The sequence below is a fragment of the Eutrigla gurnardus genome, assembly GCF_963514095.1.
Source record: "Eutrigla gurnardus genome assembly, chromosome: 13".
Lineage (NCBI taxonomy): Eukaryota > Metazoa > Chordata > Actinopteri > Perciformes > Triglidae > Eutrigla > Eutrigla gurnardus.
In genome coordinates this window covers 24197308-24217373 of record NC_139936.1, presented here as the reverse complement: position 1 = coordinate 24217373, position 20066 = coordinate 24197308, and the positions used below count along the sequence as shown (strand labels likewise).

The window sequence follows — 20066 nt, the reverse complement described above, 5'->3', positions numbered from 1 at the left end:
AACCAATGACTGTTAAACGCAAAAACCCAGTCCATTTTGGCTCCGCACACTGCTTTTACCACTGGGACCGAAGAACCAAAATGGCTGAACCGGGCCCTCAGTGGCAGTGAGCGTCGACCCTCTTGGTGACTGACTGCGTAAACGCCCAATAGGAGCTCGGTGTGTGACGTCCCGTATCCAATCAAATGGCAGCGCACGGAAGCTTTGTGGTGAAGTACAGTAGTTAGCTGTCGTCCAGATCAACAAGCCACAATTTTGGAAGCAGTTTGATAAACTCACTGTTCCTCGGTTGATGTCGGTCGCTCCCCGCGTTTCCAGCAAGACGTCTTACGCGTGATCAGTGATAACCCCGCACAAAGCTAGCCAGTGACACATCGCCGAACCGATACGATTGGATGACACCGTCGATTGAACTTTAAGACAACTAGCTCGTTTTTTTCTATTCATTTCACATCAGGCAAGTCTGTGACAACTGAACCGTCAACGTTCCTGTTTTTGAATGCCTGAATATACAACTGACCTAGCAACAACTTTCATCATTAATTTAGCAACTTGTCACTGGCGTTAACGTAAACCAACTTGTTTTTTGTTTTACAGAACAGAGCAATTCTTGTCTTGTTTTTATACGTCAAGCAACCATTCGTTTTGCTTTGTTTCTCGGAAGAACTGCGTCGAAAAGTAACGATATTTGTTTTAATAAGGCAAAGCAACCGTAGCTGTTGGAGCGTTAGCGTCATATCGAGCAGCCAGCTAACTATATAACACCAAACCCCGAACGTTGCCTGAACCATCTGTAACAACCATTCAGGTTTAACTGATTGCTGCTGCATTCAGGACATTTAACTTTTAAATAGCCCGTTAGACACACTGCAGGAGTAACGTCGCCTCTCCTTAAAAAAATACAAGTGACAGAGCAGCGAGCCGGTGTAGAAGGAGACCAGTGGTTGGACCTGAGGCAAGTTGTGTACAGCCACGGAATCCCTCATCGGATTGTTATATTGTCCGTGTTATTGTTGAAAATGGCGGCGATCGGAATGGTGCAGATGTTGATCGAAGCAGCCGAGTACCTTGAGCGCAGGGAAAGAGGTAACGTGTATTGTTTTTCTACGGTCTGTTCTATTAATGAATTAAATCCAGTGACACCCCTCCCCCCTCCATCACAGTAATATATGCACCTGTTATTTGAAGCTATTCAAATCCCATTCTGCCCTTTATCTTTTCCATGAAACAATCAAGCCATTATTAAAAGGCACTAGCGGGTTTTGCACAACACAGCCGAATGCATCTAATGTTACCCCAAATAGATGCTCATGAATATTAATATAAAGACATGTATGGGATATACTACAAATGTGCAGAAACGTGCATGCATTTGCATACATAAGAATGAATTGCATATGTGGCAGATGTGCAGGGAGACATTGTTTTCATGGAGGCCCCTCCTTTCCCTCTGTTGTGGTTTGCAAGTGGGGTTTATTCCAGTTCAAGATGACATCATTGTCCAGGCTGAGGGGAGCAAACACTGTGTAGATACTGCATGCAACACATTCATTGCACGCCTGCACTTCGGCATGAGACATTGCTGCTGAATTCCAAACGGCTCAAGATCAAATGTGGAACATTTTGCAGCCTTTTTTTTAATTTTGGCTTCGTGTCACTGTGGCTATATTTTGCACTGCCAGAGATCTGCACATGTGACCGCTATGTTGTTTATTTGCTTGCAGAAGCTGAACATGGCTATGCCTCCATGCCACCCTTAATCAGCAGCCAAGAGAGGGAAAGCTTGAAAAGGAAAAGCAAAAGCAAGAAAAACACAAGTAGCAGGTAAAGGCACATCAGCTGGCTGTAGCCAGAAATTATACACTGTATGATTATTATTATTATTTTTTAAAGCTCTGCACCCAATGTGCTCATGATATCCCCTCTTCAAGTGTGTCCAAGAGTGCAGCAACATACATCTGTTGTTTCCTGAATTGGATTCTGTGTTGTTGTTGTTGTTGTTTTTTTTTACAAAGCACATTTTGGTTTGTGGCACATTTAATATCATTCTGCAATTAGAAATATTTCAAATTAGAATAATATTGAATTCAACGCATCACCTCTGCTTATTTGTGCCTAACTCTACAGAAACGGTCATGTGATATTACAAGATAGGCTGTGTGTGTGTGTGAGCGGCTTGAAGCCGTGTTTTGACTCCTCCTCCTCGTCTTAAAGCACGTGAGTGACAGCAGCAAACATCAGTCTGTTTGAAAGCGAATGGCCACGCAGTATAAGGCAAACTGGGTCAGTCAAGGTGACTGCAGAAGACATTTCAGTGAGGGAGCACGGCCTGCAGATCCAGTCAATAGCCACTACCGCACACCAATAGAATTCTATATATCAGTCATATCGGAACCAATCGATGGTGCATCCACACCCCACAGATCAATGTGCGCTTTCTGACGAGATGCAGTTTGACTTTTATTGGATTGTGACATTTTTGTAAAACTTGTGAATGATGATGAGTGATGGTGGAAACAGTCTATGATGATTGTGTTTATATCCATTGGTATTTTTGCCTGAGGTTGAAAGTGAGCGTATGAATTTATGTCAGGAAGACATAATTTTAAGTGTTGATGGAGCAGCTACCATGATAGCATAGCCTACTTTCAATAGGTCCATTCAGACTTTAAAAAAAAGAAAAGTTGTTTGCTTGTTTGCTTAAAGGCTGAAGCATGGAATGCTTTAGGGCGTGGCTGCCTCGTGATGGACAGGTTGCCTCCACAGTGTTGTCTGGTGTGGGAGTTGTCCATGTTTTCATCTTTAACCCTTTCACACTGTGTTTCCAGTTCACTAAAGTTAATTGTACACTTTGGACATTTTTAGGTGACCTGTGTTCAGTTGTACTTGGCTGCACCCTCTCGTGTCACTTAAGGTAAAACTGAGTCCACAAACCAATGGGCGACCTCACGGGAACTGTGTCCACTTCAGAGTGATTATAGACCTGGGTTGAACCTTCATCAGATATGTTTGCTATAAGGGCACGCTATCAGTCATCTACATTTCACTGGGATGAATGCAGAGCACACGAGGGGAAGGATATCAATATCTTTGTATATAGGCCTTTCACCTTGTAACCCAATGTATATCCAGATTTACAACAAACTATTTGTGTAACTTTCTGAAAAGACTATCTGACACTAATCATGACTTCATGCAGCGATTGTTCAGGTGTGCAGAGGTGAGAATGTGCTGATGGAACACTGTGAAGGTCCTCACTTGAACCCTCACGTCTTGCCTGTGTTGAGTATCCAATGCACACATACAACATTATGTATAGGCCTGTAAGCCCTCATAACCCAATGTTTGTATCCAGCTGTATAAGCTGCTGATCTAAAGTTACAACATCGCTCCACAGAGACAATTTAGTATTCCACACCTTCATACATGCTATTGGTTAATCAGTTTACTATTTCTTTCAATTGATGGTTTAGTCTAGTGGTTTTTAGAACAACAGTGTCCATCTGTTTCCCAGAGTCCAGTGTGACGTCTCCAATTATTTGTCTCGCCTGAACAACAGTTCAAACCACAGATATAAAGAGCATGTATACAAGCAGCAAATCCTCACACTGGAGAAGCTACAACCATTCTTGATAAATTAACAATTGTAAGCTTGTTAAAATTGTTCCTGAATGAATCGACTAATCACGTAATCATCTATTGGTTTCAGCTTTAGTCATCTGCCAAAATTTGATTTAAGAAATGAAACTGATTCCCTGAATGTACTTAATTAGTGTACTTGATAAACAGGAAGACACTTCATGTGTAAACACTGCTCTTTTTTCGTGGTGGTCACGTGAAGTCTGTAGTGTCGTTTGTTTGTTTATATATAGTGTTAGTTTTGGACCTTTTTTTTAGACTTCAAAAACCGTAATTTAGTTTAGTGTTCATTTGTGAAAACCATACAACTTATTTCTTAAATAATCCAAATAATTTCTTGCAAAAATCCTCTTGTTTTATTTTTTATTGATCGAGAGATCCAGTGTGGCCCACAAAAACTTGTCATCGCTCTGCAGCACCTTATGATGGGGGCAAATCTCTAGCACTTGTCCATTGCTAACTTGCACTTAAAGATGCAGGATGTGCTGCAAGAACACACCTGCTTCACTCAGAGCAGGTCTTCATGCTTAGATGGCACTACATTTATAGACCGGCCTAGTGAAGAAAATATGGCTTTGCATGTCTAGTAGACTACGAGCCGCTGCAGGCATGTCCCTCAACTACAGAAACCTTTTTAGCTTAGCAGCACACAGTTCTTTAACTAACAGTTTGTGTTCAGCAAACCCTCTTCATCTGACCACATGATCCGCTATCACTCATGTTAGTCAGCAGAGCCACACCTGTTATTAATCAGGGGTTCTGCTCAGCCTAAATGAATGTCTGGTTTGATGATGGCTCTTGGTCATTAATAGGCAGACCAGCACTATGACTGAATGCATTTGCCCTCTTGGAGAAGGCTGGATTCCTGTGTACCATTTTATTGATCAGACATGATAAGATAATTTGTTTTGCTGGTCGGACTCGGTGAAATGCAGGACAGGCATCCATGTATGTGTGTGAAGCCACTAACCCCAGCCTTATGGATCTGTAGGAACAAAAGTAAAAATAACTTTTATTGGCCGAGATATGTTACATGCTTTGCTTAACGCCGTTAGCTTTGCGGTGTTGACTTGATGTCATGCGACCGTGGTGTAGTCGATTTGTATATAAGGTTCTGACTATTGGATTCAGGCTTCAATAGTCATAGAAGTCCTGTTCATCCGTGAAGTGTATCTTGTTGAGTAAAATGTGTAAGTATCGGGCTAACTTCCAGGGTGGCCAAAACAAACACACCATCCCTGCTGCAGCCCCGGTGTTGTTTCACAATAATGGACGCCTGTGCGTGTAGTTGCGGCGGGCCCTGTCAGTAGCAGTGCCACGGAGCGGAGATGGATGCCCTGCTTGCTTTTCATCATAGTAAGTACAACTTTCGGTCCTTATTCCCTTTCCCTTTGCCCATTTAAGCGATCCACGGGCAGAAAGGGGAAGTGACACGTAAACACCTGCACTTGGTGCTGCAAACACCAAATACCTGCTTTTTTTAGAAAACCATTGAGGAATTTAAAATACATCTCGCACTCTTCGTTCTTATGCGAGTGCTCTGATTTCTTTCTATCGGTTGTTGGGTTTTTTTATGAATGATGAACGATCGTTTGTTTCATTGCCACGTTTGGCCTCCACTGCGATGGTCGGTTGGCAGTTGAACCAGGGTTTCTTAGAAGGAATCGTCGAGCGTTGAGGGTCAGCCCTAGTATGTACCAGCTCCTCCGGTTTCTGTTGTTTAACCATGGCGTGGATGTGTGAGTAGTGGGGGAGGGGACTCACCATGGCTCTGCCGTGTATGTGTGCATGTGTGTCGGTGGTAGTGACTCCCCCTCCCCCCTTTCTCTCTATCTTCTCACCTCCTCCACCCCTCTGTGTCTTTCCTGCTCTGTTCTCAATCTTGGCAATCCTCATCACATAGATGGATAGTCCTCTCCCACCCTGCACACAACAACATCGTCAGCCACAGCGCACGGTGGAAATCAGACCGTGTTCTTGCCGTCCATGTTGAGCAGGCAAATTGACTCACTATATAGTGTAGTTGTGTCCCAATGTATAGTGGGAATTATTATACCCTACATGGTGGACTCCAAGGATCCCATAATTCATCTTGAAAAGTACGGTCACTGACCGAGCGTTATCTACCATCATGCATTGCACTGAAGAGCGTGATTGAGACGAATCCATGAAAATAACACATTTAATGTGAGCAGAGCATCACAACACAGACGGTCACAAAGTACCTTCTATGTATTTATTAATTTGGGTTTATCTGCTTCTTCCCCCACATTAACAACGGCAGCTTTACCGACCATTCCGTTCTAACCTTTCACAATAAAATAAAATAAAAATAGATGTTTATATAACTGCACACCATATCCAGAAATAAGATTCTGCCTCGAGCAACGCTGTTTACCAGGGGGAACTTAAATTCACTCAGCATTTCAATAAGAGCCAACTCAACTAAATCATTAGACCTCCCTGTGTAGTGAGCAGAGAGCGGTGAATGGATGAATGGTTTTGGACACAAGCGGAGTCTTTCCAAGCTCTCCACTTTGTGTTGTTGTTCAGCCTAACGTGGCTGACTTGGACGAGCCTTCGGGCAAGACCTCTGAAATGAAAGCACAGGTTGATGGTAGATTTGTGTAGAAGAATCTTGCTGTAGACCAGTTGAATCCAATAATCTTAAAATTCCTCCATCACGGACTCCCAAAGAGATAATAATCATGTAGTAAGATGTCGTCCAAGGAGCTGTCTGGGAAGATTTAAGGTCTACACTGTATGTGGAGTTATAAAACTCACACTTATTATTAGAATAGTCATTCATTTTCTTGACATTGCCCTGACAGGACCAAGTGACACAACTCATCAGTGTCATTTTCAGACACGGAAGCTGCAATAGTAGCTGCCAGGAGCAGTTTCACGCCGATTTAAGTTTGTTACTTATGTAAGTTGACTTGTTAGGATTGAACCCGGCTAGCATGGAACCCTCTTTAAAGACAGTAGAAACTTCAAAGGGGGGCAGTGTGAGAAATATGAACAGTCCAATACTCTCTTTTGACGAGTTAAACTCCATTATCATCAACTTTTATCTACCGTACGTTCTGTTTTGGTGCACAGACACCTTTTTGCTTTAAAACCCCTCACCTTGACTCTGAATGACGTAACGTCAGCTGTATCCTGTTGTGCCATGGGTTGGGTGGAGGGGTCGAGGGTTGTGCAGCTCGGCCAGGAGGTGGGACGTGTCCCACAGCCTGAAATCTAGCCCGAAAAAGTGGGATAATTTCCCTGCTCGCGCTGTTATGTCACCAGCGGCTGTCTGCCCTGCACAGGAATGCACACTGGCTGGAGGGGGCCAAGCCAGATAGACAGCAACCCAAAGCTGAAACCAGATGATACCCCGCACCCCACACACACACACACACACACACACACACACACACACACACACACACACACAGACATGGCACCCATTGCTGCCCATTCAGGAGAGTGAAAGATGTTCTTTCTAAGCTTAGGCCTGGCAGTAAGACCTCTGAGAACCTCGGCGTGGTGACGGTGGCGAGCCTTGCAGGGACGAAGGTGCAGACGAGGCTATTTTTGGAGCTGGGGTGGGGGGATCAGGAGGTCAGGTGGAGGTAGATGAGAGGTCAGGAATCCCCCCCCCCCCCCCCCACTGCTTTAGGTGCTTTTACACTGAACCAAAAACCGCCCACCCAGGTTGTGATTTACAGATAGCACGCCGTCGTCACACCGACATCGTCACTGTGAGTTCCTTCTCTGACGGCTCACCGACGCTGCCTTGCCCCCCCTCATTCGGTCGCTGTACCTGTTTTATACAGGACAGTCCCGCCTTGAATCATGAGAACCATGAAAGAGGCTACTGCAATGCAGAAGTCATTGCGGCCGCTAGCACACTTCCATCTCAGTTTACCTATAGTGGTCCCCACCCCCACCTCTCTCTACTACATGCACTGTGGATAGTCAGGCAATGTGAAGTCTTTCGCTTCTGTTTCTAGTTACTGTTACTATGTTTACCCCCGGCCCCTTCATCACCTATCTGACTGCGGCCCTTAAAAAAGCACACGTATCCTCCGTAGAAAGAGCCATCAGAATCACCAGCCTGCTCTTCTTCTTCTACTCAGCCGTTCTGACTGCTCCTCAACTCCCACACAGCCTCTCTCTCTCTCTCTCTCTCCCCCCCCCCCTCCCTCCCCTGCAGTAAGGCCTTACACTGCAATGATGACACACACAGAGGAAACATTACCCTGTTTAAGCAGTGCGCTTGTTTCTGTGTGGTTTCTCATGTGTGTGTGTTTTATCTCCACAGGTCGACGCACAATGAGATGGAAAAGAACAGGTGTGTAAAAACGTCCCGTCTGTGTTTGTTCGTGCAGATTTGTAAATCGTTGTTGTACTTCTGTCACCATCTGTAAATTATGGAATGTAGATGGAAAATATGTTTGGATATCAGATTAAGAACCACCATGGATTATAGAGGAGGATTTCCCCCCAAATTGAAAGTGAAGGGAAAATACATGATCATCGTTTGAGTACGCGGGATGACCATCCCAAGGAAACAGAAACTGAAAAAGCAAATGGGAATGACAAATGGATATCAGGAATCAAATCCATAGCATTTGTGGTACTTTTTGTGTATTGCCAATTAGCAAATGTTAGCATGCTAACATGCTAAACTGAGCTGGTGAAGATGGCAAAGGTTAATACATGCTCAACATCAGCATGTGAGCATGCTGTGCAGGGATGATACAGGATTTATTTTCAGAAAACAATCATTTGATCGTGGTGATTTTTAAAGGCTGTCTAGTTCGTTATCATGATAGCCTGATTTAAAAAAAAAATACATGATATAAAAATATATTTATTTATTTATCCTTTATTGATGCAGGGAGACCTTACGCTTTGTAATAATCTTGTATACGATTATTACTGATTGTTTTTCACTAAAATGGATGTTCTGAAATTGTCTTATCTGAGACGTAAAAAAAATCTAAACTTGTAAAGTGACATTTAAAGAGTTTCTAAGCATATTTTGATGAATATCAGGATAATATGGTGAATCACAGTTGTTTTGGCCAGGATAATCGGGACATGAAATGTTCATATCAGCCTGCCACACAGCTGCTAGCATGGCTAGTTTCTATAATACATTTGGCTCAGGTAATGTTGTTGTAATACCAGGCTGTGAGGTTGTACATTTACATTTAGGTTGTAATGGCTCCAAACACAAATCAAACTGCTGTTATGTTCCAGGAGTTTCTCAGACAGACTATTTAGCCAAGAAAACTAGTATTTAATTAATCAATTATTTTGATGCTTCCATGCTGGCTGTGCTATTTGATCCAGAGCAGCAGCTCAGTGGTAAGCCTGAATAATAAATGGTGCTGAGGTGTGTGTGTGTGTGTGTGTGTGTCCTTTAGCCAGATCCTCCCACCAGTAGCTTGATGAGAGGAAGCTGTCATAGGCAGATAGTAAATGACTCATGGCAATCCACTGCTAGCAAAGCCAGAGGAGTGCAAAGAGGACCCCCCCCCCCCCCCCCCACCAGTAATATTGGCTCAGTGAAATCTCAATCCACACATTTAAAGTCCTGTCCTGTACACCTCCCCTCCCCTACATCGCTGCACACAGAACCCGAGAGTGTGCATGTGTGCTAGTTCATGTCCATGTAACATGACTCCCACCACGCCTTTTTTTTTTTTAACCTTCCTCCCAGCTGATCATGGCCAGTGCCTGGTGGGGGGTCACAGGGCCAGAGAGAAGACAGCGGGGTGATTCATAGCTGGACGGTCATGTGCATTTAATGCACAAGCGTGAAATGAAGCTAGCTAAATGTAGGTTCTGGTCTGCACACGCCAGCCTGTAGCTCCACATACACACTCACCTATTGACACGCTGCACTAAAGCCACAGTGAACCAGAATAACCCGTCGGACATGAGCGGACATGAAATCATTTGAATCTTTTCCACTCTGCACGCCAGCTTCTTTTCCCCCTTCATGAGTTGGCTCTGCTGATTATGTCAGAACAACCCAGCTGAGGGCATTTCCATGTTACGTAATGTCAGTCTTTATGCCCTTTGGACCGAGTCAGCTGAGAAACAGGCTCTCGGTGTCAGAAACTCAGCTGTGTGTGTGGTGTGTGTAAAGGTCAAGGGGCAATGATGGCCTGGCCTTCTGGAGCACCGGCATCGGTTGCTTGACAATTGGTGCAGATGCAACCCAAGATGTACATGTTTGAAAATCCATGTCGTGTACATGTCTGCCTGCCCTCTGCGGTAACCGTCTGCCCCTCCCAGACTTTTGGTCCAGTTCATTCTAACTGGAAATACCAGTCCAACTGTTATTCAAGGTTTTGTACTTGAAGTGGTAAGATCATAGCAACAACATACGCCTTGTCTGGGTTTGACGATTTGGCTTTTTAGTTATGTTCAAAAAAGTCCATGCACGTGTCAAATATCACCTTTGGTAAACCGACCAATCACAGCCTGAATGGGGTGGGACATTAAACAAACTTGATGTGCTGCAGCTAACTTTGGAAACTCTTTTGCATGAGTGGTTATGATTATTGACACGTTGGCACATTTAGGAACTAACCAGCAAGTTTAGAGCATTATTCGTGCACAAGGATTAAATTAAGATAAAAATAACGTTCATCCTTAAACTGATGTATTGTCCTATTTTATTATTATTGTGGTGATGTATGTGTGTAAGGGTGATTTTTCATTTCCAGTCCGTTCCTAGCAAGGGGTGAGGATATATTTGAGTGTGTCCTCCCCCCCCCCCCCCCCCCCCATGTGTGTAACTGTGTCATTGCGTGACGCTCACATCAGGGTTACCAGCTCAGACAATAAATGAGCAGCTCATCCATTCGGCCTTCAGCTGGGGACAAACATTCTCTTCCAGCCGCTCTCAGCTAGTCTGACGCACACACACACCCACTCGCTCAGGCGCACGCAGACACGTACACACTCCTCCGAGCCCGGAGCTGGAGGTGTGTGTTGTGTAACAGCGAGGTCAAGCGGTCCCAAACACCCACCAGACCTCAGCTACTGCAACGGCTGCCAGCGTAGAGCGGCTTACAGGAGGAAGCGGAGCGGAGATGAGAAGTGTAAATGTGGGACGGCTCGGCTGACATTAATAATCAGTTCCCATCTGAAAATCACATGTCTGTTTTCTTGCTGTCAAGAGAGGATGTGTATGTTGTATCTCAAATATCCTATGACGTGCATTATGTGGAAATGTTGAGTCTCAACACTTCATATAGAACTGTGATCACTACCTCTTATATGAATTAGTTATTAAACCACTTATTTTCTGTACCTTTTAGTATTGAAACTGTCAAATATCCAAAGATTATTATTATTTAGATACACACACTACCTATTGTTAATCAGATGCAGTGTGTCGGGGTCTCGCTCTGCCGCTTGTGTTCGTCAGATCCACCCTGCTTCGCAGTACAAATATGCTCATTTCTGTTCACTGGTTGGAAAAAAGCCAAGATGTTGACGACCAAAATCTTGATCTCAAGACTTCAAACCCGTCGTCCACAAAGCAATGGGCGACATCACGTTCCTACGTTCTCTTCTCAGCATGCTAACATTTATTAGCAATGAACTCAAAGTATAGTTGAGATTGATGGCAATGTTGACCTGATGGTGGCGCTACATGAAAAGTTAAGGACTCACCAAATGTCGTGGCAATTCAACCAATAGTTTGTTTTATTTATTACTATTTCCAAAGACTAAACTTTGATCTGAACGCTCAACAAATCACATCAATGTTGTGTGTAAGTGACATGAAAAAGGTGAATCATGCTTGACAGTTTCTCTCTGTTCCCTCCTCAGACGGGCACATCTACGGCTGTGTTTAGAGCGCTTGAAATCCCTGGTTCCCTTAGGACCGGATGCTAACAGGCACACCACCCTCAGCCTGCTGATGAAGGCCAAAGATCACATCAAGGTACGTGCATTTATGTGTGCCTTTGGTTCTCACCTCATCAGTGCAAACACGGAAGGCAAGCTCATTTATATAATACATTTCATACACGGAGGCGACTCAAAGTGCTTTACATAATGATGTTTAAAAAAGGAAAACAAAAGGGAATAAAACGTCTCTTTAACATAAATACGTCTCAATAAATACAGGTAGGAGGAACCAAAGGGGATATAATAAAAAATGCATAGTTTAAATAGACAAATAAAAGGCTAAATAAACTGTTCAATTAAAAGTCTTCAGTTTAAAAGTAATTTTTAAATCTGAGGTGAGGTCAAAATCCAGACTGGAAGTGTTCTAGACACGAGGGCAGTTTGTTGAGTGCTGTGGTGTGTTGGGTTGTGTGTTTGAGTGACTGTAATTCCTCGGCTAAGCCACTGACGGAACATTTTTGACAACTTCTCCTCGTGCTTGTCCTCTTCCTGTCGGGCAGAGGTTGGAGGAGAGCGATAGGAGAGCTCAGCACACGGTGGATCAGCTGCAGCGGGAGCGGAGACACCTGAGGAGGCGTCTGGAGCAGCTGGGGGTGGAGAGGGTCCGCATGGACAGCACCGGCTCCACGGTGTCCGACAAGTCCGACTCTGACCAAGGTACGCCCACATTACCGCTCACTGCTCTCCATGAAATAGTGAGTTCACACCAAGTGAGTTGTTCACATGGTGCGGCTGCATACATCATCAACGCAGAGACATGAATTCACGACAGGCGGTGCAAATGATGCGACGTGAATCCCTGAGGGGAATACATAAAGTATTGCTGAATCAGATACGAAGGAAACCTACTGTATCTTTGGTCTATGGTCTTCCAGAGCTCGCCGATAGTAGCTCATATCACTAGAGACCAGACTATGTTTAAAAACCAGAGACTGTCTACAAGGTTATGTCTACAGTGTTAGCGTAGCCTAGCACCCATCAATCCAAAGTTGTTTGCTTGTCGTGCTCACAGACAGACCCAACAAAGCATGACTTCAGACTTTTTACAAATCATGATCATTATGGAGTTATTTCAGCATCCTTTTCATCCCTTTATTGCAATTAAATCACAGCTAAATAGCTTATTTGGGTTGAATACCCGGCATATCTGGGACTTCCACAATATACAAAGCGGCACTAGTGTTATTTTCAGCCACGCTTGATGAAGCCTTGTTGGTGTGTACATGGAGGTAAGCCCCCGCTCTAAACATGGGGGATTAACACATCATTAACACATACATGCGGAATTCAGATATGCAAAGAGCTGCTGCCTACTGTTGCTGACTGTACAGTCCACTGAGTCATCATTCAGCCCATAATGACGTTGTCTTTCTGGTTCCTTTGCGCCCACAGAGGACCTGGATGTGGACGTGGAGGGGACGGACTACATGCTGGGCGACCTGGAGTGGAGCACCAGCAGTGTGAGCGACTCGGGGGATGAGCGAGGCAGCCTGCGCAGCAGCTGCAGTGACGAGGGCTACTCCAGCGCCAGCCTGCTGCTCCTGCAGGACACTCAAGAGCGGGCCAAGCAGCTGGGCTGCAGCCTATAGACGCCACTGGTCACTGACCCGACTCCTGCCTCCTCTTTCCCTCAGCCAATCCCACTCCCTAACTCCACTCAGCCCTCACCTTCTCCCCCTCCTCCCTCCTCCTCCCTCCATCCCACAGGACTGACCTGAAGTCTGAGGCCTCTCCTCAGCCAGGCGTCGGGAGACTTCCTGTCCCCACCAGAATGAAACACCTCCGAGTCAACCGTCCACATCCAGCCCATTATCAGCGGTCAGTCATTAGGGTGTCACCCGCTCTGCACCAATCAAAAGAGTGGGATTTTAAGGACACTCCACCCCCCCTCCCCCTCCCCTCCCGTCGCTCCGTCGATCCATCGGAAACACAACTTTCAGCCGGAGAATGTTACCACACAATATCCCACTGCCTCTTTTTCTATGCCTCAAGAGCCATGGGAAGCACTTATGAGATTTCACCCCAACTTCACCCATACTTACACACATCCCTCCAGCGAGACAGAGTCCTCCCAAAGGTGTGACAATGACATGACGTGGGGCTTTTTTCGGCCCTGCTCACCAGTCAACCATCTGTGCATGGTATTTTGCACTTAAGATTGCTTTTGATAACGAAACTGTTCTTTTTTCAAACGCTGTCTCTGAAAACATAAAGCCCCCCACTACAGCTGTTGCAGTAATGTTACAAGATGGAGTGAGTGTTTGGAAAAACATGCCAGTTGTCTCCCTGTGGACACTAAAGTAAATGGTGTGTGGTGTTTAACTGTTTGGGCCGACAGCAATACGTCCCTTAGTACCAGGCATTGGCAGACTCATATCTATAATTTTCTGTCCACACCTGCCATTCAGAGGAAAAACACAAAAACGAGAAGAAAAAAGTCGTGCAGCATGAGATTGTGAGAGGGCTGTGGGGTACGGGAGGGTTCTAGGGGTGGGTTTGATGTTTTCTGCCTCTCTCTGATGACTGTGGCGTTTTTACAGCATCCTTTTCTCATAAATGTGTGTTTGTCACGTCTGAGCCTGGCGATGGCGGCGGTCACGAGCAGCGTTGGGGACTTTCTAACACCAGCCACCAGGCTGAACGCTGGTGTATCTTGGCAGGTGCTGGTACATTTTTGTGCACTACTTCATCACTGCCCCGTCCACCAGGTATTTATAGGAAGAGAAGAGCACGTCTAAGAGAGCAGTCGAGAGACTGGAGCACATTCCATTATGTAGAAAGGACAGGCAGGTAGGAATGAGAGCGTAATTTTTTTGCGAGGGTTTGTTCCTGCTGCCAATTATTTATGAAGGGGGAAGTTCAGTTTGAGACGAGCCGAGTCACGCTGAAACAGAACGACCGGCTCTGACTTCTCAGTGGCAACACACTGAGAAACCATTCTCTGTGCTCACATGTGAAAAGCACTAAAATGTAAAAAAAAAAAAAAAAAGGTTTTTCCCTCCTTTGCCTTGCCTTCATAGCTATTTATTGTTCCTGCAAAACAAATGTTAGTGTAAATAGTTTACAGAAAGATATCTATGTCTATCAACAAATGTATTTATTAGATATACTAAATATATAGATGAATATATAGAAATATATTTAATTAGTCATAGCTTATGTTCTTCTTGTGAGGTTTATTGAGAGTTTCTTATGTGTGGTTTGTTTGCACAACCTAGTCGACCCATAGAGTATTTAGAAATGTCTCTTGTGCCTCGAAGCTTTTGTGTCTGTTCAGAATCCGGCTTTGTGCTCCTAGAAGATGAAATGTTTTCTCCGTGGTTGATCTTAATTTTTAGCCGTTTTCAAAGCCAAGTTTTCCCATTGATGGGGAAATAAAAGGACAAAAAAAACTGAATATTTTATAAAAATTTTAATTAAAAAGTATAAAAGTGAGAGGAGCTGGTGGCCAGGTTGAGTGGTGGTGATGATTCTTCTGGCAAAGCTGCCTTGCCTGGTCCGCGCTTAGGAGCCTCAAACAAAATGGCTGCTCCGCCTCGGGAGAATTCATCTTTGTTTGGTTCAGGAATCATCACAGGCGGGGAGAGGATTGCAGCTTTTCGAATGTAGATGTCCTCAACCCTGCAGCGTAGTAGCGCGGTGCCAAAGGAAGCTCCCTGCTCCTGCAATCCACCACTTGCAAATCTCAGTTAAAGCATGAAGACGAATCAGAAAAAAAACTAGATGTAGGATTGTGTCGTGATTGAGTGTGGAATGCTGCTTTTATTAGGGGTGAAACTGTTTTTCAAAAACGCAGAGGAGTCGCCACGTTGTAAAGGGGGGACGGACTAAAGGGGAACTGTAATGAAAAAGAGGTGTCGGTGGGCAGTTGTGTTCACTGTGTGTGTGTGTGTGTGTGTGTGTGTGTGTGTGTGTGTGTGTGTGTGTGTGTGTGTGTGTGTGTGTGTGTGTGTGTGTGTGTGTGTGTGTGTGTGTGTGTGTGTGTGTGTGTGTGTGTGTGTGTGTGTGTGTGTGTGTGTGTGGGTGTGTGTGTGTGTGTGTGGGTGTGTGTGTGTGTGTGTGTGTGTGTGTGTGTGTGTGGGTGTGGGTGTGGGTGTGGGTGTGGGTGTGGGTCACTGTCTTCAGAGAGAAATGTATGGGGTGGTAGAGGGTGGGTGGCTTTAACAAAAAAAATTGTAAAGCTAAGTTTCTGTTCTGGTTTCCTGTTGATTTGTTTACTAGTAAAATGCAAAAATAAGAAGTCCACTTGAGGAAGACTTCACGTAGTACAAGCATTAATGTCTGTCTATGGGAGTCTCCTTTTTTCCCATCCATGGCCCGTTGTCTGTCTTCCACCGAGCTACCGTGTGTGTGTTTCCTGTATACACGCTTGCACATACATGCACGCGTGAGTGTGACTCCCACGTGCTGCGATGGTGTCCGGTGCAGGCGAGGCCGGTTCGCGTGGTCCTCACCTCCGCCCTTCCTCCCCTCTAGAGAGACCCTGGTGCTCTCAGCATCTGCCTCAAAAGAGCAGGTGTGGAATCTCTCAAAGAACAAGACTACAGTCAGACCAGTTGTTTAAGCTACAGGTTTCAGCATCAGGGGGAACACGTGTTCATGTGTATATTTGGGTTGGGTTGGGTTTTTTTTTTGTTTTTTTTGTGCACATTTTGTGCCTGCATACAAAGTGGCTGATAATGCCTTAAAAAACAGACACAATCTAACAGAAGTATATGATATGTATGAGTGTATTGGATGTATCGACATGTATCACAAGGGCCATTCCTTTTCATTGTGATGTTTCAGGCGTGGTGCTTTCATGCATTACACAACACACACACACACACACACCGACACACACCGCGTCATAGCTCCACGAACATCGGCGTCGCCTGCCGCCTTTCTCCTCTCGGAGAGGTCAAATGTCTGTTTAACGAACAATAACTTAAAGGAGGGCGTTTTGTGCACTTTTTTAAGAATTGGATCATTTGGACATTGTTGTCTAAAGAAATCACTTCAAATGTGGGGGGAAAAACTTTGAAAATGAATTGTGGAGCAGCAATTTGTATTTGCCATTGATATTAAAGGAATAAAACATTTGAAACCCTTGTTTACCTACTTATCACCTTGTCATTGTCTTAATTTGTGGTCCAAGTCCCACAAGCATGTACAGTATTTGTATTCGAGAGCAAATGAAGGCTTTGAATTGAAGAACCCAACCCAGCAGTCTCTCATACAGTGACTAACGTCCATGTGGAGGTTGGATAGACGGTAATAAGGAGGTTTCTGTACAGCAAATGAAAGAACGCCTCCGTGGTGGGGGCCTGGCCCTCGCCGCCCATCTAGTGTGTTTCAGAGTAATCTACTGGCCAAATCCCAGGTTTGTATGATCACAGCCATCTGACTGCAGCTCAATAACCCACACACACACAGCCAGGGAAGGAGAAGAACGAGGGGGATGAGCGTCTGGAAAAGCATCGCGCATCCCTTCTGGAGCTGCCTGGCTGCTGAGGGGGAGGGGAGACACCAGAAAAGGCTTTCCTCCATCATGGAGAGCCCTGCTTCACTGAGCTCCTCCTCCAATGTATCTAGGTCTTTGACTGAAGTACACACACACACACACACACACTACTATGTGAGGAGATTGGATTTGGTTTTAGCTTGGCGGGGGGGGGAGCAAATATATAACTGATGTAAAGATAATCAATCCAACATTCTTTGGAGATGAGAAATCTATTTGAGTGTTGGTATAAGACGATCCTTCCACCCGACTGTAGAGCACTTAAAAGGCGTCCACCCAAAGGCACACCTTACGTTAGGCTGCACATGAAACACGAGACACACACTGCAATGCAGCTCAGCGCGGGTCCAGAACACACTCCAGTTGAGTGGATTGTCATACCTGCTGCTGTGTGTAGAGAAATATTGGCCAAGGTGTGTTTGTGTGTGTCGGGGTCAGGGGGCATAATGGCTCACTTCAAATCGTAGCACAAATCCAGCAGTTTATCTGGGACCTGCACACATGTCACTTTGACCTTTGCCCTCGGACCGCTCCCACATAATCATGCAGATTAACACCTGCAAGAGCAAACGTTCATTTAGTCGACTGATGCAGGGAACACACCTGCATGACACACACACACACACACACACACACACACACACACACACACACACACACGCACACACACACACACACACACAAACTGAGTGAACAATTGACTTGAGATGCTTCAGCACAGTTGATCCTGTTCTGTTTTTAATGTGATTGTTGAACAGCATCATCCACCATTTTGAAGGTGGACCACAGTGTCTCTCTAGAACCTGATTTTAAAAGATCAATGAGCAGTAGGCAGGTATCACGTTACGTATCCACACATCCACGTCCACAGTGAATGCATTTATCTGATTTCATCACCTCCTGCCGGAGCCGGACACAAATGGCTGAGTGACAACAGCCCTCCTCCATCACAGCTGACGGCTCAGATCAAGAGATAGATATTTCAGTGTGTGCACAAGCAAACAGATGGAGGGGGGGGGGGGGGGGGGGGGGGGTAGAGTGAAGAGTGCACATCAGACAAGATCAGTGCATCCACGATAGAGCAAAAGCGAGGGGGGCTGAGTGGCCTGTATGTGACGCGTAGTAAAGCTCTTCACAGAAACCCCTTGCTTAGTGAGTAACACCTGGCATATCAAAGCACTAAAGGGAAACGCGTTTCAAAGGAGCAGGGCTGCTTTTGTGTTTGGGCCTCCGTGGAGATCTGGGAACTTCTGAGTTATTAGATGCCATGATATGTTCAAAGACAATAACGCCACTCAATAAACAGGAGTGGATGCCAGGTTTAGTTCACAGCAGTCACATGAGCATTGTGGTGACAGAAGAACAGCATAAATGGACACACACACACACACACACACACACACACACATATATATATATATATACATATATATACAGTATACTGGCCTGCACAGAGTCCTGACCTCAACCCGATAGAACACCTTTGGGATGAATTAGAGTGGAGACTGAGAGCCAGGCCTTCCCTCCAACATCAGTGTGTGACCTCACAAATACACTTCTGGAAGAATGGTCAAAAAGTCCCATAAACACACTAAACCTTGTGGAAAGCCTTCCAGAAGAGTTGAAGCTGTTATAGCTGTAAAGGGTGGACCAGGTGCTATTCAATATAAAACCCAGAATAAACTGTAACCAGAGACTGCATATACCAAAATATAAATGTTATTTATCCTGCGTAGAATCACAACAAACAGCAAGACCATGGACTATGGGATGGGTTGAGTAACCATTAAAATGAAAAACAAATAAAGAAAATAAACCAAATGTGGGCTAAACTGCACGCCGAGGGGTGGTTAGTGTAGAGTCATGCCTAATCAGGGAAGTTGTCACCAAACAGTATACATAGATAAAGTATAAAATAACACTACACATGAATCAAATCAAACTGGTTCTAAAAACACTCAAATTGACCTATTCCCAGCAAGCTAATGGGACAAAACCACACTACAAAAAAACATGCATACTCTATTTTACTCCCCCCCCCCCCCCCCCCCCCCTCGACATGACAGAAAACCCCACAAAGAAAATAACGGATGGCCCAGTAAATAAAACAGTTAAGACGTACACTAAAGCCTAATAACATGGGAAAAACAGTGGTTGGCTCCTCTAAAAATCCTGGCTTGTTGCAAGTGACTGGAATCTATAAAAAAGTAATATTATTTTATAAAAGGACTAAAGAACCTATTTAAACACTGTTCTGCGTGAGGCCTATACCTGGCTTCTTGGCTGGTGTGCATATAACCCAATCACTCCACACCTCACTCCACCCCATAAAGCAGGGTGTGATTTAGGGCGGGGCTACCTTGTGATTGACACAATTTGACAGGTTACCACGGCCTCTCCACCACACTACCAACGTAATTAGCTACGAGGATGACTTTGGTTGGTTGGTGCAATCACAATGACCACTCCTTATATACAGTCTATATTACAAACTTATAACAGGTCTATACAGCACAATATTTCCCTCGCAGCATTGAATGAAATGACAATAAATCAAACTCTGTGAACAGAGGTGGACCATACTAACTGAGCCATATGCAACTATGTGTTGTTTGCTGCGGACTCATCCTGGTTGCTGTGCTGCAGCTGAACAGCTGAAGTGCAGGAGCTGCCATGTGGAACAGTGTTTACAAGTCTATTAGATGGAACCACAGTGGGGATAGTGTTGCTGTGCTGGCAGCAACAGTGGTTGGGACAGCAGAAGGAGAAAGGTTAGAGTAGCAGGCTGGTGAAGGGAGGGTAACTATATTTGAACTCTGCCAGTGGAGGTGGGGTAAATAAATAATATTCTTTCCCCACCCTCAGCACAAGGCATTTTAGCATGCAGAGTGAGGGATTTAGTCTTTCACTTCCTGCCAATAGATAATATTCATAGTCTTTTAGAACGGGTGTAAGATCTGACCACATGCTCCAAACGGTTGAGGGGCAGCATTTC

At 44.9% G+C, this 20066-nt stretch overlaps 1 protein-coding gene across 1 annotated transcript; it reads left to right on the top strand.

Annotated features, from left to right (window-relative positions):
* Positions 1 to 243: 243 nt before the first annotated feature.
* mxd1 (MAX dimerization protein 1) lies at positions 244 to 13295 on the top strand. Its single transcript, XM_084024854.1, has 6 exons — positions 244 to 1086; positions 1725 to 1824; positions 7952 to 7981; positions 11488 to 11602; positions 12069 to 12225; positions 12961 to 13295. The coding sequence occupies exons 1-6, from the start codon at positions 1020 to 1022 to the stop codon at positions 13155 to 13157; spliced, it is 666 nt and encodes a 221-aa protein (XP_083880980.1). The 5' UTR covers positions 244 to 1019; the 3' UTR covers positions 13158 to 13295.
* Positions 13296 to 20066: the final 6771 nt, after the last annotated feature.